Here is a 24,405-nt window from a genome sequence, read left to right as displayed (position 1 = left end):
GGCACACTTACAAACTGAGAAACACCGACACTGGGAAGAACTTATACATAAACACAAAACCCGGATCACTAGGAAAACCTTGGAAATGTTGACATAAGAAATCTCGCAGTGCAGCAAAGGTCAGGGGGAAACTCGCACAATATACACAGACAGGAGGTGATCGGGGAGTGGAACCACATGGGGAAACAGCTGTGGACAAATTAAGAGTGAGGAGACAGAGGGAAGCTCAACAAAGACTGTCAAAATAAAACAGGAAACACAGAGATGCCGACCTGAGACACGTGGGCACGACACGGAGGCAAAGCATGAATCATAATGAAGGAAAACCACAAAACTCAAATATATCAGAAGAACTCAACTCGAGGTTCACAGGAGCTGGAACCAAAGACCCAACAACGTCTGCACTAGCATCTGTCAGGATTTGTGGAGCTCCGGACAGTCTCACACACACTGACACAAAGTACCCAAATACTTCAAACAAACATCAGGAATATCAGGAGACCACCAATTCAGTTTTCAGGGGTAAGGTCTCATTGTCATTGACTCCTGTAATCATCTCAGTCTTGTGTGAACGGATTGTTCCCGGGCGTTTAAACATCTTAATATCAGTTTTCATTGCCTGTAACCTGTTACTGACAGACTCTTGGTCAAAGGCAGCAGTTACATTATAAACACTGAAATGTGTCTTTCTTTATCGTTTGGTCTTCACGGTGTAGGAGCTGTGGTTCAGATGTGAACGACTGATGTTTGGTTTAAATAAACTGTCTCAACTGCAGGGATTTGAAAAAAGAGCTTCTTAGAGATATCAAAGTTTAGACACAGCCGATCATACGGGCGCTGTTTGAATGAAGAGCTGCTATGTTCTGAAGCCTTTACTCGCCCATAGTTTAAAGGCTCTTAAAGCTCTTCCTGCTGAAAAGGATGCATTATTGCATCAGGATAGACTGGTGAGAAAACACGGTTTGGTGAATCCTTAAAATGTTCAAATGGTTGTTTTTATATCGGGTTTAATTCTTAAAAAATCATGAACATGAATCAAAACATGAATCCTCCTTTTGCATTTTTAAACAGTGATTTTGTTATTTGAGAATCTCTTTCCTCTTGATGTAAATATAACATTGATCCGTCCGTTCTCTTCCACTTATCCTTTTCCAGGGTCGTGGGGAGTCTATCCCAGCTGTTTCAGGGTGAGAGGCGGGGTACGCCCTGGACAGGTCGCCAGTCTGCTGCAGGGCTAACGGTGTGTTCACACCGTAACACCAAGACACAGACAACATTCACACTTACACTCACACCTATGGGCACTTCAGAGTAACCAATAACCTAGCCCCACTAACTGCATGTCTTTGGACTGTGGGAGGAAGCTGGAGTACCCGGAGAGCAGCCACACAGCAGGGAGAACATGCAAACTCCACACAGAAAGACCTGATGCTGGAATTGAACTCAGGACCTTCTTGCTGTGAGGCAACAGTGCTGACCACTCATGATTTTGTATAATTTATTCCGAAAACTGTCCAAATGCATCACTTTGTTTTATGAGGTTGAAGATCAAATTTCAAATCAAATTCAAATTCAAATTTTATTTGTCACACACACACAACCATACACAGTATGACATGGGGGTGAAATGCTTGTAGCTGTACAATGCCCGACCATTAAATGACAGAAGAAAAGTTTTACAATATTTACAATTTACTACAAAAATTTACAAATTAACTTAGGAATTTACAGTAAAGAATGTGCAAATAGCAGAAGAGATTATAAAGATAAGGATTATAAATTATAGGAATTATAGGATTATAGGAAATGTGTGGTGGTGCGTGTGGTGACGTGTGTGAGGGTCCAGTCTTATAGTGACGTGTTTGGGAGAGTCCAGTCTACACCTGGTTCAGGCCCCGAATAGCCTGGGGGAAGAAGCTCCTCTTCATTCTCTCTGTTTTGGCCTTAAGGGAGCGGAAGCGCTTCCCAGACCTCAACAGTGAGAAGAGTCCATTGTTGGGATGGGAGAGGTCCATCATAATCTTCCTAGCTTTGGACTTGCACCGCTTGGTGTAGATGGACAGCAGGTCAGGGAGCTCTGATTGAATGATGCGTTCTGCCGAGCGCACCACCCTTTGCAGATCTCGTCTGTCCTGCTTGGTGCTGTTCCCAAACCAGGTGCAGATGTTTGCCGTCAGGACGCTCTCGATGGTGCAGGAGTAGAAGTTCTTGAGCACCTTCAGTGGCAGATGGAAGTCTCTAAGTCTTCTGAGGAAGAAGAGACGCTGACGGGCTTTCTTAACCAGGGTGTTGATGTGACAGGACCATGACAGGTCCTGAGTGATGTGGACACCCAGGTATCGGAAACTGTCCACTCTCTCCACTGGCGTGCCACTGATGATGAGGGGTTTGTAATTCCTCGCCTGCTTTGTAGTGAAGTCCACGATCAGCTCCTTAGTCTTGCTGATGTTTAGGAGGAGGTTATTCTCCTGGCACCAGGTCTCCAGGTTCCTAATCTCCTCCAGGTAGGCCGTCTCGATGTTGTCGGAGATCAGGCCCACAACAGCAGTGTCGTCAGCAAACTTGACGATGGAGGTGGTGTCGGATGTGGCTACACAGTCATAAGTGTACAGTGAGTACAGCAGGGGGCTTAAAACACAGCCCTGAGGCACTCCAGTGCTGAGTGAGATGGAGGGGGAGACTTGTCTTCCTACCCTCACTGATTGGGGTCTGTCTGTGAGGAAGTTGAGGATCCACTGACACAGTGATGAGCTGAGTCCTAGATCCGTCAACTTGGTGAAAAGCTTAGAGGGAATTATTGTGTTGAATGCTGAACTGTAGTCCACGAACAGCATCCTAACATAATTCCCTCTGCCAGTGTCCAGGTGACTCAGGGATGTGTGGAGCAGGTGAGATATGGCATCGTCTGTGGAACGATTAGTCCGGTAAGCAAACTGAAGTGACTCGATGGTGGCAGGAAGTGAAGAAGTGATGTGATCTCTCATCAGTCTTTCAAAACACTTCATCACAATTGAAGTCAGTGCTACTGGACGGTAGTCATTGTGGCAAGCGGGCTGTTGTTTCTTTGGAACAGGAACAATGATGGACTGTTTGAAGCACGTGGGAACCACAGCTTGGGCCAGGGAGAGGTTGAAGATCTCCGTGAACACCGGTGCTAGTTGATCAGCGCAGGCTCTAAGGACCCGGCCAGGGATTGCATCTGGTCCTGCTGCCTTCCTGGTGTTCACCCTCCTGAAGGTGTTCCTCGCGGCATGCTCTGTGATGACGAATGCATTTTCTTCACTGGTGCACTCCGAGCGCGCGCAGCCGTTTGTTGTTTTAATTGCTGCGGCGTCGAAGCGAGCATAAAACGTGTTCAGCTCATCAGCCAGTGAAGCATCGGCATTCATCATTGAAGAAGCTGGTCGTTTATAGTCCGTTATAGTCCGCAGTCCTTTCCACAGGCTCCTAGAGTCGCACTGTCGTAGCTGTGACTCTAGTTTTTCCCCGTAGCTCCGCTTTGCCTTTCGGACCGCGCTGCGCACGTTGTAGGACGCAGCCTTGTATAGGTCCATATTACCGGAGACGAGCCCTTCATCGTAGGCAGCGGTGCGTGATCTCAGAGCGTCGCGGATGTTTTTATCCACCCACGGCTTCTGGTTGGGAAACGTTCGGATGATAGTTCTTTCTGCTGTGTCGTCCGCTAGTTTCCCGATAAATCCCACAACCGCTTCCGTAAACATGTTGATGTCATCAGAGCTGCGCCGAAACATGTCCCAGTCTGCGTCATCCAGTGCGTCCTGCAGCGCGGCCACCGATTGGTCCGTCCAGCGAGCGACCTCCCTCCTGATTGGTGGTTGCTGCTTTAGCCTTTGTTTGTAAGCAGGCATGAGGAAGATGGCGGCATGGTCCGATTTTCCAAATGCCGGCAGGGGCTGAGCCTTGTAACAGTTCTTGATCGGGGTGTAGCAGTGGTCTAATGTCCTCGTGCCCCGGGTGGGGCAGTTGATGTGCTGGTGAAGGTTGTGAAATGTCCGTTTGAGATTCACTCTGTTAAAATCTCCCATAACAATGAGTGCGGCATCTCGGTGAAGTGTTTGTTGATGTGTGAGAGCCTCATGTAGCTCACATAAGGCAGTGTCCGCGTGAGGTGGAATGTAAACAGTGCAGGCAATGACCGCAGTGAATTCCCGAGGGAGATAGAAAGGGCGACACTTAACGATCAAAAGCTCCAGATTGGGCGAGCAAGAGCGTGTGAGTGGGGAGATGTTTGTGCTGTCGCACCATCTGTTGTTCACCATCAAACACACTCCACCACCTCTTTTCTTCCCCGACTCCATTGTCCTGTCCATGCGGTAAACCGAAAAGAACCCCGTCGGCTGCACGGCGTGGTCTGGTATCGCTGGGTTCAGCCAAGTCTCGGTGAAGCAGAGGAGGTTGCAGTCCCGAATGTCTCTCTGGAACTTGATTCTGGCTCTGAGGTCATCAAGCTTGTTCTCGATGGATTGAATATTGGCTAGCAGGATACTGGGGATGGGTGCGCGGTGTGCGCGAGCCCGTAGCCTGTTCCTGATGCCGGCTCTTTTACCTCGAGGCCGTCGCTTAGGGCCGCGTCCTTTGTTCTCTCTCAGGATCTCCTTTGGCCAGTTTGGGTCCGGAGTTAAACATGGTGAAATGTTCGTGTACTGCAGACCAATAGAAACCAGAATGTCTCTACTGTAGCGGATTTGTGTGTTTTGCATGATGCCCATGCAAGATTATCGCAGATATAGCAAAAAGTGACGAAAAACTGCAAAAAGTTAGGGCAGAGCATCCAGCACGGCAGCCGACCTCACCGGCGCCATTTTGATGTATTTAGATACTGCCAGATTTGATAAGAAGAGGAGAACATCATCGGGGTAGAGATATATAAGATGCACTTGTCATTCATTGGATCCCAGTCAAAGCTCGGTGTACTCTCAGTGCTCCAGGCCGAGGGCCAACAGCACTGGTGGAGGAGGGCACCCTTGTTGGGCAGGTCGCTGTTATTGGTTTAGAAGTCATTCCATTTGTTATGCCTGCCAATTGGCTCTGTGTATAAGATTCTGATCCTCTTGAGAAACACAAACCAAAACCCAATCTGGGAACCACATTAGATGGAACCGGCCGTTCAGTTCTATCGAAGGCCTGTTTAGCATCCAATGATATCCAAGTATCTTTAGTATCAGTTTTCTGACATTATGTGTAGTAATTCTTATATTATGTAAGAAACTTTGAATAAAACCATTATGTAATCACCTTCAGAAGATTCCTTATACATTTATAGAAGAGGGCGCAACCTTTGTTCTTTGAATTTTTCAGGTCCTGGTGTTTTGCCACTAATGTGCAGTGTCTCTGCAAGGGCCTGATGTCCACTTACGAGGACATTACACTGCCACAGACTAATGTCCTCTTATGTGGATCTCATTTTTCTCAGAAACAAATATCAGGTAAAAAAAATAAAAAATCAGGTGATTCTTTGTTTTTACATTCATCAGGTGCCCATCAGCCCAAACGGCACAGAGAAATTAACAATGCACTCAGGTCTTAGGAGCTTAACTATGCATTTAGGTTACACGCTGTGATTCTGCAGGTGTTCATATGTGTGCGACTGTTTCTCTGTGTTAGCTTTATGACTGCACAGGGTGGACCTGCGTCTCACCCTACAGTGTGGAGGGGCTCCAACCCCCACAGAGAGCTGGACAAAAGGTCGACTGATGGTCCGACACAATAAATACATCAAATAAATGCTCCCACACAGAGGCTACGTTCACACTGCAGGTCTTAATGCTCAATTCCGATTTTTTGATCAAATCCGATTTTTTTACAACAGTATGTTTGACTGATGGCCTTAATGTAAAGACTTCAGACTTCACGTTTCCCAATTTTTGCTTTAAGTTATTTTGTTATTTACATAATAATGTCGATAACCTAATAATGATCCTTATTGCTGTTTTAGAGGAGCGCTGCTTCAAAGGATAGCTGCAGATTTCTGTCAGAATCTGCAGAGACAAATAAAATGTTCACGTTTCTCCAACGTTGTCTTCCCAACAGTTTCACTGGATGGCCAGGAAGTGTTCGTGATGTCTTCTCCGGCGCTGATAATTGGCGTCTGTCTTCTGTCAGTGACGTAAAAGACGGATTTAATACGACTTGACCATCAAACAGCAGTCGCTTTCTGAAACATCGGATATGTATCGGATTCAGGACCACATACGAAAGTGACCCAGATCGGATTTGAAAATATCGGCTTTGTGCCGTTCACACTGTCACACCATGATCGGATAGATGGTCGCACAGGGTCAGAAAAATCGGATTTGATGCGCTTTCGCCTGCAGTGTGAACGTAGCCTAATGTAGACTCCATACAAAAGGCTACAATGTTATCTTGTCAATAAGCTGCAACAACCAATCACCTGTAATAAGCCTGTAACTGCTCATGGACAACCAAGTGAAACAGACACAATCCACATACCAAACGTTGTACACACATATTTGCATTGTTAACAGAGTTTTCAGTGTCATCATATTTCATATTAGGACGTCCTAATCAGCCAACACGTCTTTGTAGTGAAGCAGGCGACTGAGCCAACGCTCTCTGAAGAAATGAAGGCTTAAAGCCGGGAGGAGAAGTTGGAAGATGAAGACTTCAGTGGGAGTAAAATAGTATTTGAGTCATTCTGTTTGATGTTCGGGAGGCTCAAATGTTCCTAATCAGATGAGGAGAGCAATGACACAGCATCACATCACAAAGAAAGACTTGCAGACATGTGCCACGTCTTTCTGTTTGTGCAAATATACTTAGATATTCATCTGACATGTGCTAAATGTATCCATGTTGCAAAAAGGAGAGTGAACTAACGAGGGAAGGGACAGAGAGACATGTAAACACTGGTGATCTGAAGGATAATCCTAATCCAGAGTGTAAATATCCGATCATACAACTACTCTTTATAGGATTACCACTCGCTTCTTTATGGGATTATCCCTTTACTGTATTAACCAGTGTAATAGATTCCAGTTACACCGATGCTTCCTGGTACTTACAGACAGCTCTGACATGACTGAAGTCAAAAAGGGCAAACTTTTAATAAAAGATCAAAACTTTTTTCCATATGAAGAGAATAAAATGACAGAGGAGAGATGACAAAAAGAGAGAACATCGCAGCAACAATAATGTTGTACAAGGACCTTTATTGTCTGAAGCCTAAAAATAAATCAGCCCTTGGACTTTACGCCACACGGCCCCGTGCACCGGCAGACGAGGGGGCCAAATCTGACCGACACGCGATCCAGTCTTCACAACTTCAGCTGCATATAAAGTCAAGTCAACATCCATTTTCATCTCACATTAAAACCAACCACAGCCGACCAAAGCGCCAAAGTTAGGACTGCAAAAATAAACACACAATAAAAGATAAAGTTAGGCGGCCGAGTGAGCTGTTCATGTGAAGTTTCACACGTGCACGAGATTAGGAGCAGAAAGGCTGGACTGATCGTCTTCAGTACCAACACTCGGCTGTTTGTTTAACACATGACAAACTGCAGCGGTGAAATTGAGGAATGGATGTGGATAACATCTTCTGCAGATCTTTCAGAAAAGCCTTTGACCATATATGGTCGTGTAAAGGCATTTCCTAATGCTTCCACCAGCAGACACGGTGGTTTAGAAAATTTGGAATTAATCAAGGCAGATAACTAACAGATGTTTGCACAGTGAGCAGATAAACGTGATTAAAAACTGGGCTGATTTTTTTGCTTCTTCTAGGCAAAGCTGACCTTTTTTTATTTCTACTGCTAACAAGACCTGGACGAATTGGACCTGCTCCTTTCAGCTAAACTGCAGCACAACATAACAAAACAACAGAGAAGAGGAGCCTTCAGAGTAGGATCAAATCCAGTAACTTACCTGAGCTACATCTTCGAAATCGTCGTGTCTCTTCTGCAGGGCTCGGGCTCTGTGGAGGGATTTCCCAACGCCCGTGTGTTTGCTGAGGAAAGCCTCGCCATGGTTTTCTATCCAGTCCATCACCTGGACGGGAGAAAACACCTTCTTTAGATCATCCCGAAGACACAGCAAAGATTTAAGGTCACCTGCTAAACCTCTCGTTGCTACTTCCAACTCTTATTCTGCCGACATGTGTAGAAATGCACAAAATGGTCTCAGAGCTCATGAATAAAGAATGAAATCAATGAAACCTTCATGATCTGGGTGGGAAATGTAGGTCAGTGCAGCTGAGAAGAGCAGGATGTCTCCATGCCATGTTTTTCATATACGAGTGTGTTATGAGCTGTTAGCTCTGTGGCTTTTGTAGCCTTTTCTCGCCTGGACAGTAACCCCAGTACTGGTTCCAGTTCATCTGAGACTGGGAATAAACAATGAAAAAACATGTTTTTGGCCCTGTAAAGGTTTGAGAGCCACTAAAACTCTGACTAAAATAATTTGCTGAAAGAAATTGTGATTTCTTAAAATATATTATTGGCTATTAAGTGGCATAGTGGTGGTCCCTCCTTTCCACAAGGGGGTAGTGGGTGACCTGCCCGTGGAATTTCAATGTACAGACTCCAGAGTCAACCTGCGCCTCCACAGTTTGGTTAACTGAGAAAAATCCCACGAGTGTATGGTTCCCTGCAGCTGACTGGTTACTTGTTCACTTGATTCTTGTATCTGGTGACGTCAGAATGTTTCCACTGCTACCACTGCTGTGTGCCATGTAAGATCAAACAAATCGATGCCTCTTTTTTAAGGCACAAACATGATGTAATCAGAGTTTGGACATGAAACCAAATGTTGGATCTCTCACTCATTACCCTCTGAGTCTCCTGCAGGACAAATATATGTATATATAGCTTGTACATAGCTGTGTAAATACAGTGACAATAATTTGAAGACATTCAGATCTCCAATGATAAATGGAAATGAGGTGCACGGTGTACTAACAGAGGCCCATTCTTTCCATTAAATGTTCATACTGAAATATTGACACATCTTCATTTCTGCATGTTATGCATGACTGCTGCAATAAAATATGAACCCAGGCAACCCATCTTCTGTCCAGTAAGACCAGCAGCTCAGGCAACCTCTGGATCCTAAGGATTAACATCCAGCCTGTCGCACATTAGCAAATTATGTGTTTCAAGGCCTTGAAGCAACAGCGTGCACTCATGATGTCAGTGCAGCAGCTGGAGCCACAGAGACGTCAGTGTAGGGTCACAGTGCACAGACTGAAACTGCAGCTGGACTGTCTTTGGTGATCTGCACACATCGTACGCTCAGCCTTCACGTCTGCATCTCTCACTCTTCATCTCTGGGGTCATGTATATCCTGTAGCATTAGCACTCGTGCAACAGCCTTTTCTAGTGATTTATGCACGATTGTATAAGGTCGCTCTCTCACTTTCTGTGCCTGTGCCTCTCCCTCTGGGGGCTCATAGAAAGTGATGCATGACAAGTACAACTTGCAAAGCTCTGCTTTAAGTGAATTTATAACCCACTGATATGATCTCTTCTTCAGTCTGTCTCTTTGTCTTCTTACTTCTCTTAAACACTCTCCCACAGTCTCCCCTGGGTTAAATAAATATTTGCATGGCGCCAAAACTTAGAGCATTCATCTGTGAGTTTGCAGCTCTAACTCGCTCTGCCAAGGCCTGTTTGTACATACACTAAATGCATCAGAGCTGCAGATACATCAGGCCTGTGCAAATGAATTCAATGTGCTGATATGTGTCTGTCCTCCAGAAAAGTTAAAGAGTGTGTTTATATTTCCCCAAAGAAATATAAACACACATATGTACAGCTGGGCCTTGCATGAAAATTCAACAAAATGGGATTCTTAAATAAAACCTCCTGTACTGTGCAAAAGCTTCACCACACATCATCACACTGACCGACCTGGCCAGCTTTTAGCAAACGCTGGCACCACCAGGACCTGTCAGAGCTGAGCTGGTAAATGCATTAGTGATTCCAGGCCAGTCACCGTTCCAACCACCTGCGTGCTTATAGCCAGCTAGCTTTCATGTGTGAGGTTAATTTGTAGAAGCTCAGACGTTCAGTCTTTGGAAAGCTGTACGGAGCTTTCTCCTGTTTGGTGCGGCTCTTCCTTACAGCATAGCTCTACACTCAGACGTGGAAAATACAACTGAAACATGGAGTAAGGTGCAAGAATGCCACCCCTCACTTTCTTTATTTAATAAAAATGGGAAATACTAACAGTGACACATAAATGGAAATAAAGAACACTGACTGCTTCAATAAAGACTGAAAGTGCTTCACTGTGTTGCTTTCACTTGATGCTTTATTCCTTGAGTTTGGGACCTTTTTTTGCCTGCATGACTCATAGGTCATAGGTCAGTGTTGAGTGGATTACTAACCTCTCTTTAGTCCACTACTGATTTTAAAGGAAAACTATTGCTCAAGTCCACTTACATTAAAGTCAAAATATAAAGAAATGTGGGGGAGGCTGAGACTTTTGCACAGTAATGTTTAACCATGTACCTGCTGTTCCTTACTGAACCTATAGGTGGCACCGTCTGAATTGGATGCATGTGTTAAAGCCCAGCACACTATTGCTGAAGTTTGATGCAGAGACACTGAAAGTCGTTTCATGTTAGTGATTTTATTTAACAAAGAACAAAAAGCTGCTCAGGCAGAATTCAGAGATGAATGATGCGGTGCTTGGTTGTATCTCACTCCTGGTGCCTCACTATCTGACGCTGGGCTTACACCAGAGCACTTTGTCACCACAATGTTCCCACCACACACGTGGGAGACACAGAAGGCAGCAGAGAACGTGTGGTACGTTCATCACACACACATCGGTCATTGCTGTCGGTGATGCACGAGTGTCAATGTGTCAAACTGGAGCCACAGTGAAATGTGGGGTCCCAGACTGGGAGCCCATAGAATGGGCTGACTGTGGACCGTCCACACTAAGTAGAGTCTCCAGTGGGGCCCATTGTAGACCTGCAGTGTATGTATGCACAGCATGCCCACACTCTAGATGTGGACTGCCCGACAGTTACAGCTACTGCTACCCACTGTTGGCCAGCACGGGGACGTTTGCTACGATGGGATGAGAATATTTCCATCAAAATCAAAACTGTAATCATTCTCCACCCTGTAGACATGTCCAGGCACGCGCGCCATGATTTCACCACACAGCTCAGGAGATCACAACAGAGGCGCAAGTGCAACGGGGCAAAATGGGTCTTCCACTGGTAGATGGAAAAATAGCAGACCATCTGAAAAAAGAAGCTGGTCTTCAATGAGAAAAGAAGGACGGAAATATAACGTTTTTATGGATCTGTTCTCAGAACCTTTTGGTCACACCCTGAACATTGCTGTGTGTTTACCTGTTGGACATCTTGCTGGAATACACAGAGCTGCAGTCTCTGGTGCAATCGGACCTTTCGATGTTGCCAAATGTTCTCCAGACGCCGCTGATGGTGAAGAACCTCATGAACCACGTCCAAGATACAGTGCACCTACAGAGAAACACAAACGTTAGCTTAATCGGTAGATGGTGTAGGCATGTTTCCTATTGGTAACACAGGGACACTGACCGCTTTGGAGTAATTTGCAGTGGCTGTAAGAGATTCCGAGTTGCCTGGACTGAGAGGCCTCTGGAGGACATCCAGCAGGGCTTTACCATCCTGACTCACCTGCAAACACATAAATCACATGAATCACATGAGCAGCAGTCACCGGTGCTCCAACTGTAAAAGTCTTAAGATGTTTCTAGGATTTAAAGTATGGTTGTGGTCATTACAATAAAACAAAAAGACGACTCTGCCACCTACAAACTGTTCAACCTGAGCGCTCAAAGAGCTTTATACAACACGCCCCATTTAACCAGCTGCTGTTGTGATTCGTCACCATGACCATGAATTGAATCCCTGACCACCAATCACAGGATTATCTTATTTGTGACACTTTAACAGATTCCCCGACGACAGTGCTTCTTTGTCCGCCATGCTTTGCACAGTGTGTAGAGGTCACCAACTTTCAGCATCAAATGCTAATGACCTCCAAACTTCATGTGGCACTTCAGATTAGTTCGAGAGCAGTTTGTAGAGAGCTTAATGGAACGGGCTTCCATAGCTAAGCAACTCTGAGGCTTTACATCACCAAACACAACGCAAACCATCTGATGCAGTTGGGTAAAGCACACCGGCACTGGACTCAGTGGAGACGTGCTCTTTGGAGCGTCGAATCATGCTTCTCCGTCTGGCGATGGATGAATCTGGGTTTGGAAGCTGTCAGGATAATGGCACTTCTGACTTGAGCATGGAGCAAGTTAGATGTGGAAGAACTCTGACTAGCACAGAGTCCTGACCTCAACCCGATAGAAGACCTTCAGGGTGAAATAGCCGGGACCAGACCTTCTTGTCCAACATGTCTGAGCTCTGCTAAACATTGTGGAAAACAATCACTCTCAGAAGAGTGGAAGCTGCTGTTGCTGCAAAGGGTGGGCCATTAAAGCCTTATGGATTAAGAATGTGATGTCACTCCAGTGCATCTACACACGTATGTGGGTGAAACCAGAAACACACATTTTCCTTGAAGAAATAAACATGTAAGTAATAATAAACTTTGGGGCAACAGTCAGATGTCTGCACTTTCCTCACCTTAAGAACTCCAATACCAGTGTCCTGAACTGCAGTGACAGCAGTCCTTGTTCCCGTTGAGTCTGGCACACAAACCAGTTTGTTCTCAGCTGTGGGTTCTGGTTAGAGTGGTGTTCTAGTGTGCAACAGATCTGACTATGAGGCAGAACAAGCTAAACTGTCCCAGCAGCTGCAATCCATCATGGACTGTATGACTGTGAGACTCGAGACTACTCACAGCCATAGGGGACCACTGCAGCACAAATCCAACACGCTCATTAGCAACAACTACAATGTCAAAAAGAGGTCGCAAAATATATCTGATGCACCTGTACAGCCCACCCAAGAGAAAGGCTTCTATAAATGAATTAGCATGGTGCATGTCACATTTGCATAAGTATGCAAAAAACAATGTTTGTCACATGGTTGTACAGATTATTGAAAACCAGAATCCAAAGGATCTGAAGCCACTGCAGGCATGACTGATCCCACTAAAGAGGAAGTCTCTCCTCCTTTAAAGCAACCATGGGACTATCTCTCACCTTCACTCATTTAACCCCCGTCTAAAGATAAAACTCCAGAATGCTGCTGCGAGCACAGAATACATTTACTGAAGTGTCTTCACACAACAGCTTGAAGGGTTAGTGCAGCAACTGCCCGATGGCACCCTGTCATCACAGCCAGTCTCAGTCCGCAGTACTGGCAGCATCCACAAGAGGCTCTGGAGCCCAAATATTTCAATGTTTTTTACACGTGACATCATTTACAGCGAAGTTTCTGGACATTAAAGATGTTTTAAATCCTAAATGTTTTCCAGACAAACAGGTTGTGGAGTGACCACATTACCAAAGTGATCAGCTCTTCACAGATCACAGACGCTGCAGGCACACAGCGGCGTTGTGCTTTGTTTTTGTGTGATGTTTGTCAGCTTCAGCTGCCGCTAACATTCATTTGAGTGAGTAGGTTGGGCGGTTTACCTCAGTGTACGCCTGGGTCACTTGCTCGTAAAGGCTCTGGTGACGGTGAATGGCAATCTCCAACTCCTGCATCTCAGATGGTAACCCGCCCTCGCTGCAGACTTTACACCAGGTCTCCACCTCAGACAGAAACTTATGAATGAAACAGACACAGATGGATTCATACAGTGCGTGCATTCATGAGAAGATTCATTCAACAAAATGATGTTTCTCTGGTTCCTTGACAGTATCAGATATTCTGGGTCAGCTTTGGTCTGTTCCATATAACCATGATCAACGTCCTTTTGTGGCTTACTGTCCGTATGGGAGCGTTTAATCTACCCTTCTCTGCATCACTACAGTAATGCTTCAAACTCTTGATGAAAGTAGAACAGTTTTCTTCATTTTTAAGGTGGTAGTGTTGAGATAAAGTCCTGCAGTTCGGACAAATATTGGGCCTAACATCAGGCAGGTCAAGGTCAGCCAGAGTCCAGATGTGGCAGGACTCAGTGCCTGCTCACATGAGCTATAGCTAGACTAATACTGGTCTGCACGTTTGGGAAATCTCATCAAATCTGCCTCTGAACCAGGTCACCGTCTCAACCAGGGTCAGAGTTGGGAGGCAAATTTCCAAAAATTCTAACATGCTATATATTACAAGATTTTCCAAAGGAGAATTCATGGATAACTTTAAATATAAATATATAAACAGGTGGAAATTCTGCAGAAAGTGCTGAAATGATCCAAATGATGGAAGTGTAAATGATCAACCCACAGAGGCCTGAATTCAAAGAAACGCCAAAAATGATGCAGCAGCCAAGTCCATGCTCAAAATGGTACTCATGGCGTCCTGGACATCTCCTCCCACATCTGGACCAGGGGAATACCAAAGCTCCTGGGATCGCCGTATGGACCAAAACCTAATGTCCCAGATGGTTTAGGTTAGACTATCAATTAGCTCATCCTCCACACCCTGACACCCTGCTCCAGCCTGACAGTGGTTCTGACCCATGTCTAATGCGGGACCCTTTCACATGTGCCACAGTGCTGAGGCTGAACCTGCTCTGACCTGTGAAAAGCACAGGGTGTCTGATATTCCACAGCAAATCCCAGTCATACAGTTAACCAATGCCAGCGAGGCGATGTGGCACTTTATAAATAAAGCTGAACTGACCTGTGAATCCTTTTTTATTATCTCATTATTTCATCATAGTTTTTTGTTTACATGCATTCTCAACAGCCTCTTTAGAACCGTCTACATGGCTTAAAAGGAAGACCCACTTTATCTCCTCCCTGTTTTTCACACTCTACTCTCACTGTATCCTTTCTGTAGCTTTGCCAGTTTTCTTTCCATTTTTCCTCCTGAGTCAACACGTATCTGCTTTTCTGTTGGAGTCAGTGTCATCCAATCCCTCTCCTGTCCCCACTTCTCTCCCTGTCTTTCATCTCGTGCTTTCTCAAATGTTCTCTTGTAGCTAATGTCAAGGGCCCAGCAGGAATCAAACAGGTTCCATCTGTTGCCATGTCAACCTTCCAAGAATCAGCAGTAGAGCAGTTTGATCTATTAAATATAATCAGACAGCATAAATGTCCCATTTGCATGTTACACTCTAGACATGTGTCTACTGCAGAGAGACTTTTAGATTAGACAGTTACCCGATCAGTCACCAGTAAGAGGTGCAGCTTGTCCTCTGTTACATCGGTTAGAAAGGGTGGCCGACGTCCCCCCTGTGAAGGCTGGGTAAGTGAGTATCTGCTCAGAAACATCTGGGAAGGTTTTCCTGGGATCTCACCTGCTCAGCCTTCTGGTGAAAGACAGATGACATGGCCAGGATGGTGGAGCGTTCGTCAAGTGCAGCAGCAAAGCTTTTCCAGTCCTGATCCAGCTGTCCTGAGATCTGTTTAATCTGAGTGGAGGCGTAGTGGCCGGCCTCCGCCAGACGACTCGCCACCGACATGATTCTGTTGATGTTTACGTAGGCATTCTGGGAAGAAAGAGCCTCCATCAAAAGACTGTTGCTCCAACTGTCAGCAGTTTACACAGAAATTAAACCAGTTGACCTGCCAGTCATTTTTACAACACGATAAATGATAAATGAGGTTTGCAAAGAACTACGAAGGCGTCGTGTACCATGGAGTTCATGGCGAAGTGATTGTGTTGAGTCTGTAGCTCCACAGCGTGCTGGTAACCTCGGCCGATCTCCGTGTGGCTCTGCAGGAACAATTCCTTATTGTGGCTGATCCAGTCAAACATCTGCAGGCAGACCACACAGCAGATCAGTGCAATGATTCACACCACATGTAAACTGGTGATAACACAAAACATTATCAGTAATGCACCGAATCCCTCCAAATCCAAAGTCCCAAAGACTTCAGTGCAGACACAGACATACACAGCTGAGTGTCTACAGTGTGGAAAGTTAAGAAAAAGTTAGCCTACCCTGAAGGATGATGAAGAATTCATCCTTTCACGCAGATACGGGTTGGTTATTGTGCCTGGCGGTAACCACGGCAACCAAGACACAGCCATTTTTCTTGCAGCGTTTTCCACAAAACAGACGCCTCGTCAGGCCTGAATGTTTTCCCGGCCCGACCGCGAGAGCTGAGTGATTCCCGGTGTAAACGGGTCCACACACCCCCACAGTGCCTCGCTGTGACAACACTGATGTGGACAAAAACCTTCTCTTTTTTCTCTGTTTGCTTTACAGTAAATATTTATCTGCATGTGGATTTCTGTATGGAGCAGCAGAGCAAGCCACCAGTGTCTGTCTGTGTACGAGAGGGGCGCTTTTATGCTCCCATCAACAACACAGCTCTGTTATCAGGAGGCAGAGGTACAAGCTGACAGTAAGATATTATAAACTGTGCCTCCGTGAACATAAAAACTGCAGCTTTCCTAGTAATTACTGTATTTTAATGTAGCAGGACCTGCCTGTGAGCCTGTACAACAGTGAGGCCAGTCTTTGTATCCCCATCACCCGAGCAGAATAACAACTAAAGTAAGTCATAATAATCACCTTTGCCTTTGAACAATAGCTACAGTCTGGTCCTGATATGGGAAATGTCCATATATAGCATTTTGGACTGAAACAGGAGTAGCTGTTGTAAACAGGCTGGTATGTTAATGAATGGAATGACGGGAATTCTAACATTCATTCACAATTCCAACTAACTCGGAGAAAGTAAAGCGATGTTGGCTGATTTTCCACTGGAATAACTGCGACTTATTCCTGTGTTTAGAGAAATGCCACAGGCTGATTCATCCAGGCCACAGTGGAGTTTCCCAACACAGTGACTGTACAGATGTAAAGAGCAGCTGCTTGCAGCTGTGCTGAATGAAGTAAATCTTCTGTGATTTTAGGTTATTTTTGTCAAAGTGCCTGAAACTATTTTTAGATGGCAGCGTCTCATTATGACGTGTGACTCAGTACACAGAGGCTCCATCACAAAGGGACAGTTTATTCATAGATGTTGAGCTACACTGCCTTTGGTGTTTACACATCATCTACTTCTCAGGACGAGAAGCCCGTTCTATCAGGTACAATCAGAGGTTTTCAGGTTTTAATGGTGATTTACCTTTTACATCACCATGGTAACTTACTGTATACGGCACAGCTCTGGAAGTACATAAGAGAGTACTGACCAATCAGTTCTCTAGTAAACAGCATGACCTAGAAGATGAGGTGTGACCTCGGTGTGCAGACAGTAAGAGGGTTTTTAGTCATTGTCTTTCCCGAGTAACTGTGTAAGTCTTGAACTTCATTCATACTCAGATTTCTGCTTCCAAGGAGCTGATCTGTCATTTTTAAAGTGGTGCTTTTTCACTCGTCCTTCTACCTGAACATTTGATTTTTAAGCAACTTCACACAAACTATGAAGCATTCATGCACAACCTCGAGGAATAAAACAGACAATGTAGCATCAGTTTTAGATTGTAGTTTTAGGCATGTTGTTGCTAGCAGCTAGACTATAATCATAAAAAGCATATTTGCACCAACAAGGTGATTCTGAAGAGTTATTAAAGTCCGGCATACCTCAGTATGAAACGCAAGCAAGCGACAAAGTGTGTCCTGAAATTATCTGAGGAAACTTGAAGGCAATTGAAGGTTTGCCAGGCCGAAACAGCAGACGAACAACATATTATCCAGCTGATAACTACCTCAGTGTGAAAACTTAGCCTTATCTTTCAATGTCAAACCCAAAGAAGAAGAAGATATGCCTCGATATGCTGAACTGTGGCTGCAGCTCAGGAGGTAGCACAGGTCAGCTAAGGCTGGTCATTCAATCCCTGGCTGCTCTAGTCTGCAGGTCAGGTATACTAACCCCAGTGCGTTTAACAGAAAGCAGTGCAGGTGAATGAGGCATGCATAACAGCATTATATCAGAGCTGGTGCACACGCCAGCACAGGCCCCTGATGTCTTTGTACTCATCCCAGCCTCGTCCTTCCTCACACTCTCATCATATTTAGGTGTAACTCACTTTTTCTGCATCCTGTTCAAAGAGGCGCAGCTGGAAGCACTGGTCCAGCTTCAGTTTCCTGACATGCCACATCTGATGGAGATGTTGCCTGGTGGAATGCAGCTTATCCAGCAGACTGGCCACCTGTCAGGAAAAGCACAATGTGTCACAGGACAACAGCAAGCTCATCGAGTGTGTCTTACATTTCATTCAGCACATCACTTCTGATCTGAATGTGATGGCAGGTTTTCTTTGGATTGAACCAACAGTTCATTACGTCTGTCTTTTACACTGCTGTGTTACTGCTGTGTTTAGTACTGCAGGTGCACAAGTGGGGAACAAAACAGCACCTGCATGTGTATAATTCCACAGTTTAGCCTCACCTTCTCACTCGCATGCCATTGGCCGGTTTGATATTGCCTTTATGATCCTCTTTAATCCAAAACGTAAAGCACAGATTTAAATATGAAAGATGTCTCACACTCATACATCAATGTAAATGCTGCTCACGCAGGCAATGCACATGTACTTCATGTGCTTAATGCAAACAAGTTCTGCACTCAAATTTTCCCTGTGGAGTCCTTTGGCTAATGAGCTAATATGCAGCCAGCACTTGTCAGATAATGAGGGTTGCTAACGAGCTGGCTAATGAGAAAAAATAAGGCTGTGGACTGAATCTTGTGTTATGATACCATGTGCTTTAAGCATTCAGCAGCTGGAAGGATGTGAGTTTCATTTAGTTATGAACAAAACTGTCAATAATCATCTAGACTCAGTTCACTTTTATCTATAGCACCAAATCACAACAACAGTGGCCTCAAAGCGGTCAACGTTACTGGTCATGTACGATGTGGGCCCTGATTATGTAGGCATGAAAGTATACCTGCAGGTTTGCAGTTAATATTCCAGTAAGTACTCTTATATAAGGCCAAAAGCATCTGCAAGCATCATGCATGGATGCATTAGTATCTGAATGTGCCACAGCAATTCTCATGTCTAGGTTCAAAGTTTTGTTTGCATCAGAAAGTATAGATAAACCACAACAGAAGCTACTATTCTTGTTTGGGGCCAGCCTGTGTTAACCTTAGCTTAAATAAAAAAGTGTATGCTGGGAGATCTTTGCTGGGCTGGACGTTGCTTACCTTGGGCACAAGGCTCTGAAAGTCAGCTGAGCCTGAGATGCAGTTTCTCCCTGAAAAGCCATCACTCGATCTGATACACTGGAGCAGCCTCTGGCCTTCCTGGTCTAATTCCTCCACTGGAGCCTTTAGCACCTGCAGGAGAGTAGCTTCAGTGGCTTTGCACAGTTCAAGCCTCTCATTAATAGTAGGAGAACACTGAATTGTGCTGGCTTTAGCACAGCTCGATCTAGAGCGATAACAAAGTCTCTGACTGTGTCTGCACCTGTACTGATAGTGACTCACCTTTTTCTTAAGCTGGGTGTGTTCCTCTATCAGTCGCCGAGAGCCTTCCACATCTGCAGGAAAGTCCTTCTTGGACAGGAGCTCCTGCAGAAGACAGGAAACACTGGTCATATCGGCCATAGCAGTTACTCCCATTCTTTGAGCCTTTGCTGCCCCCACCTGCAGATCCTCCAGTCTGGACAGCAGATGAACAGCATTGGACATGAACTCCTCCAATGACACCCTGAGATCCATCCACTCCTCGTGGTTGTAGTCCAGCGAGCCTTCAAAGTCGTCTGTGAGCTGGGAGGGATCCACTAGCTTGGCAAGACCTTCAACTGACACCATGTTGGTCTGTTCACACAGACACAGGTTAGACGTGAGTTCTGACTACCTGCGGTGCTTCATGTGCTTACTACAGTGTAGTGAGTGCAGCGTCTGTGCCACATATATAAATACATGCGTAAATCATGATGGCAGCTTGTGCAACTCAAAGATGCCTGAAAGTATTATTAGTTATTATCAGTTTGCCACACAAATAGCATTACAGCACTAATCTCTAATCATCTTACTGTTAATAAGGTTTCCTTTGAACGTGTTTTGGGTAAAACACACAAAGCCCACTGACCTCAAAAGAGAACTTTGCACTCCCGAAGTTCGTCTTCTGTTTCTGCCAAAAGTTGTCGGGCTTAATGATGAGAGCCACACAGATCTCAGCTGGGAAAGACTCCTGCAGCGTCTTGAGCAGAGGCTTAATCAGCTCCCACTTTGAACCTCGCATGTCAATGATGACAGTGAAGCCACGTTTGCATACGTCCTCGCTGACGGGACACAGACAAACAAGATGAGGAGGCAGAAGAGGCTCAGAGGAAATGATTAGTATCCCTGTTATACGAGACTTAAAGTGAACCAGACAATGCAGTTGTCTGCTACAGACCAATGTCTCAAAACCATCAGGTCCATTTATGGTTGCCCCACAGACGGGGAGCGCCTGAGGCGGCAGCCTTGTTTCACTGGTGTCGTCAGCAGTCTGAATATGTTTGATATTTAAAGGAAACTTTCAGAGGGACATTTAGCAGAAGACGTCAATCTTATTCTGCTCTGCTGTGGCCTGTAAGTGACAGTCACACTGCAGGTAAAACATAAGTGCAATCCCATCAGATAATCTGGATGATATATTCCAGCATGGACGTGTTTGACGTTCTGAGCAGGTAAACTGTTTTCTGTTTGCAGAAGAAACTAAACACGCTGCAATAAAAGAAGAAGCTGCAGCGGGGGGCTCTGCAGGAATGAAACGTACTGTTTCTACGAGGAACATTATGTTTCCAGCTGAAACACAAGTAAGCAGGAATCAGGGGGAGCTGTACTTTAATATTGAGGTAACAAAGTGGCAGTTTTCAGTGTTTTCCTTTCTTTCAGTGCAACCAGATGTGTGCATGTATCTACCTCTAGCACAGCACATCCACATGCAGGCGTTTGTTGAGCACAGCTCAAGTGCTGGACGATGGCTTCTTGAAGCTGACAGTTGAGAAGATTTCTCCCAATCAGAGCCATAAACAGACAGAAACTCAAGCAGTTCAGTGCCTGACTCAGAGGAACTGCAGCATAACAACTGAACTGAACCCAAACTGCCACAACTCAGTGCCTAAAATTCAGTTACTGCAGCTGATTCGAGTGCCACAGCTCCACCTTCAGTAACATGCAGAGTCTATTAATACAAAGTCAGTTCATCCATTATAACCTGCAGACAGACCCCGTCACCCTGGAAACAGCAGTTCGATTAGCAAAAGTGGGTAAATGCATTTATGTGTGCATTAGTCTCTGACAGTACAGATTATTGTCAAAGGCCCTGGTTGCAAACTTTCTATAACACGTCACCACCGTGTCACATTTCCTTCTTCAGCAGTCGTCTCTAAACACAAACTGGCCGCCCTTTATCCTCGGGCTCACTCACATGTGACGGATGTGTTTGGGGTCCATTCTGAAGAGTCTCAGCTACACGCAGGACGGCATAAAGCCACTCTCACTGCAGTCCTCTACTGTCACATGGTCTGATCTACCACCACCCATTGGGCTGAAGCATCATCTTGACAAACCTCTCAAATTCTGGCATCAGTCTGGAAATGACCCGGCAGTGGTCTCGGCCCTTTGCACAGCTATTTTTACTTTACATTTTGAATTCCTCTGTGCACGACTCAGTGAAATGTGGGTATCGAATAAGTTAAATCAAATCATTTCGATCAAGTTTGTGCAGATATTTACCAGATCAGTCAGACGGCTGAATGATGCTTAACACTGTCAGCACACTGTATCTGAACAGGCAGCATTTTATATTATGTGTGTTTACAACATTTCACTGTATAACTCAGTTATTTTACTCAAGCTTTCATCCTGATACGTTTTACATTTAAAATGATTCTGGACAAACTTTAGATCCATCCATCCATCAGCTTCCGCTTCTCCTTTTCAGGGTCGCGGGGGGCGCTGGAGCCTATCCCCGCTGTCACAGGGCGAGAGGCGGGGTCCACCCTGGACAGGTCTGTCGCAGGGCCAACACACAGGGACAGACAACCAGTCGCACTCACACCTACGGGCAATTTGGATTAATCAACTAACCTATCCCCACGAGCTGCATGTCTTTGGATGATAAATAAATTCATGCACCCCACAACTGCTAAAAAGAGACTGCAATTTAATTTTAGCTTTAAAAATCACCTGCTAAAAAAAACTACTACTAACTGAACATATTTTAACTGGATTTTTTTCCTGTGGTCGTCTAAATGCTGCCTGCCCCACAGTTTGAGAACCGCTGCTTTAAATCAACTTAAACTGAAACGATATTAAAAACTATGAGACCAAAACGAAAACGTTCCTGTGTACAGAATGACTGGGGCAGGCCTGTGCCTAATATTTCGACTGCTTTCCTTGTAACACCCTCAGACTGTGTGAGTGCTCACAGACCGGCTCTTGTGTGCTGCAAACACTGCAGCTTTCATGCTGATGCAAATTAAACACTGGTCTACGCCTGCTGTTGTAACAGACTACAAGGAAGCACTTAATTGCTTAAATGTCCACTCCAGCCTTCACTGCTTCCTTAAGTGCCCGTCACACTTGAGTCTAACTAAATGTCCTAATAGAGCGGCTAGTAGAAAGACAACAGATGATACCTCTAACGTGAAAATGAAGGCAGGTGTGTGTGTGTGTGTGTGTGTGTGTGTGTGTGTGTGTGTGTGTGTGTGTGTGTGTGTGTGTGTGTGTGTGTGTGTGTGTGTGATGGCATTGTGAGTACCTGGGGACAGTAGACAGGTAGGTTACCAGCCTCCTCAGGTCCTCGGGTTTTATTCGGTCATGGTTGCTCCTGGCAGGAAATGTCAGAATTGGTCCTCCTCGTTTATCTCGTCCACCTGCAAGTAGATGCACAAGAAAAACCTTAAAGCCAAAACACACGTGTTCAGGCAGGTAATCCAGGGTGAGTTTACATCTACATGTGAATCAGTGGAATGACGTCCAGCGACACTTAAAGTGTAACTAAAGTGTTACCACTTTGTTAAGTGACCACAAAAAAAATAGCTATGAAAAAAAAATGGACCAATCACACCTTCACAAATAAACCAGCTGACCAATTAACATTTAACGAGGTGGTATTGGCTGATTGGTTAAGCCACAAACCGAATAGGTTCTGGACTGAACCACTACAGGTTAAAAGGGGAGACAGTCAACATGTGCTCATCCCACAAGCTGCGACACATCCTGCTGGTCATCAGCAGGGGCTGCAGACGTGTTGAGCAGCAACGCTGCCCTCAACAGTTCTGTTGTTCAGGTGTCGCACAGTTTTCTTCTCAGTGTCTTTTTAACATTGTTGGAATGGATCAGAGGTTTTCAAAATAAAAGCAGGGAACAGTGAAGCACATGGTCATCTTCCAAACTTCCAACGTTAGATTGCTTGTTAAACTATGTGTAGGAGAGTGTGCCGGCCACACTGGTGTGTTGTTTGGATGTTTGCTTTGGCAGTGAATGAGCTCTAAGGGCAGAGGAGAGACGTTCCCATGGTGTGAATAGATTGGATGCCTTTCCTGCCTCAGGATGTGCGTGAGTCCAATGAGCTTTTCACGTGTGCAGATATGTGAGTAATAATATACTCGACTATATTCTAAACAGGACTGTGGACAGTCCACGGGACGTTCTTACTGGTCCTTTTCCTTATGACTGAAAAGAATCCCATCTTTTTGCCTTCAACATGAAAAGATTATATAAATTTCAAAACATTCTTAACTATCAAACAATGTTACTAAACATGAAGAATAGCTCCTAATGCTTCAAACACCTCTGTGTTCGTCCTGCATGACCATGGTGGTGGGGACAGGCTCTTTGCTGTAGGACACTCAGGGGGCTGATGTAAAGTTCTCCTGAAACAGACTGGAGGGTTGTGGATTTAACGCCAACAACACTGACTGACACTCACCTGACACAAAGGCAACTTTCTCCTTTAAAATCGGAAGAACATCAGAGGCCTTGATGCCTTCAGTCCTGAAGGGCCCTGGAGAGATGCAGGGAGAGAGAATATCAGCATGAATCTCACCATTGGATCACCGTTCCTAGGAGACACACCAACACTGTAATCTGTTACGGTTACATCACTATAAGCATTTCACATCTTAATAACTCTTCAGTAGATGTAGAGCAGAAGTAACTTAAGTTAACACACACAACATTAATAACAGCAAGTCAGCAGAATCCATAGAAAGGGGAGAGGGAGGGATTATTTAAAACACCTTCACTCTGTTTGAGAGAAAGACCTTTACAATCACTTCACAGTACATCGTCCCCTCGCTCTTATTGTGCTTTTCACCTTCTGTCCTTGATATTAATCAGCTGCATCTCCCATAAACACCGTGGAACAGTGAGTGTGATGGTGACGACACAGCGTGACACATCCATGTGTAAACGTAATAGTAACCCACTGAGGCCTGGAAGCCAGAGGTCGCC

The 24,405-nt window shown here is 45.1% G+C and overlaps 1 protein-coding gene across 2 annotated transcripts in view; it reads right to left on the bottom strand.

The window, feature by feature from the left end:
• Positions 1-24,405, bottom strand: part of kalrna (kalirin RhoGEF kinase a) — a 154,342-nt gene that overhangs the window by 82,257 nt on the left and 47,680 nt on the right. For both annotated transcript variants that reach the window (XM_026144911.2, XM_080290743.1), the window contains exons 2-14: positions 23,882-23,956; positions 22,709-22,823; positions 20,048-20,240; positions 19,600-19,773; positions 19,441-19,524; positions 19,159-19,290; positions 18,038-18,160; positions 15,689-15,811; positions 15,351-15,542; positions 13,579-13,710; positions 11,558-11,656; positions 11,348-11,479; positions 7,906-8,028 (exon numbers count right to left, since the gene is read on the bottom strand). In XM_026144911.2, the coding sequence (XP_026000696.1) occupies positions 7,906-8,028; positions 11,348-11,479; positions 11,558-11,656; positions 13,579-13,710; positions 15,351-15,542; positions 15,689-15,811; positions 18,038-18,160; positions 19,159-19,290; positions 19,441-19,524; positions 19,600-19,773; positions 20,048-20,240; positions 22,709-22,823; positions 23,882-23,956 (1,697 nt within the window). The remainder of the gene's footprint in view (positions 1-7,905; positions 8,029-11,347; positions 11,480-11,557; positions 11,657-13,578; positions 13,711-15,350; positions 15,543-15,688; positions 15,812-18,037; positions 18,161-19,158; positions 19,291-19,440; positions 19,525-19,599; positions 19,774-20,047; positions 20,241-22,708; positions 22,824-23,881; positions 23,957-24,405) is intronic.

Source organism: Astatotilapia calliptera, chromosome 16, assembly GCF_964374335.1.
Source record: "Astatotilapia calliptera chromosome 16, fAstCal68.1, whole genome shotgun sequence".
Taxonomy (NCBI): Eukaryota; Metazoa; Chordata; class Actinopteri; order Cichliformes; family Cichlidae; genus Astatotilapia; species Astatotilapia calliptera.
Note: the sequence above shows the minus strand (reverse complement) of the source record. Positions and strands in the feature narration are given on the sequence as shown.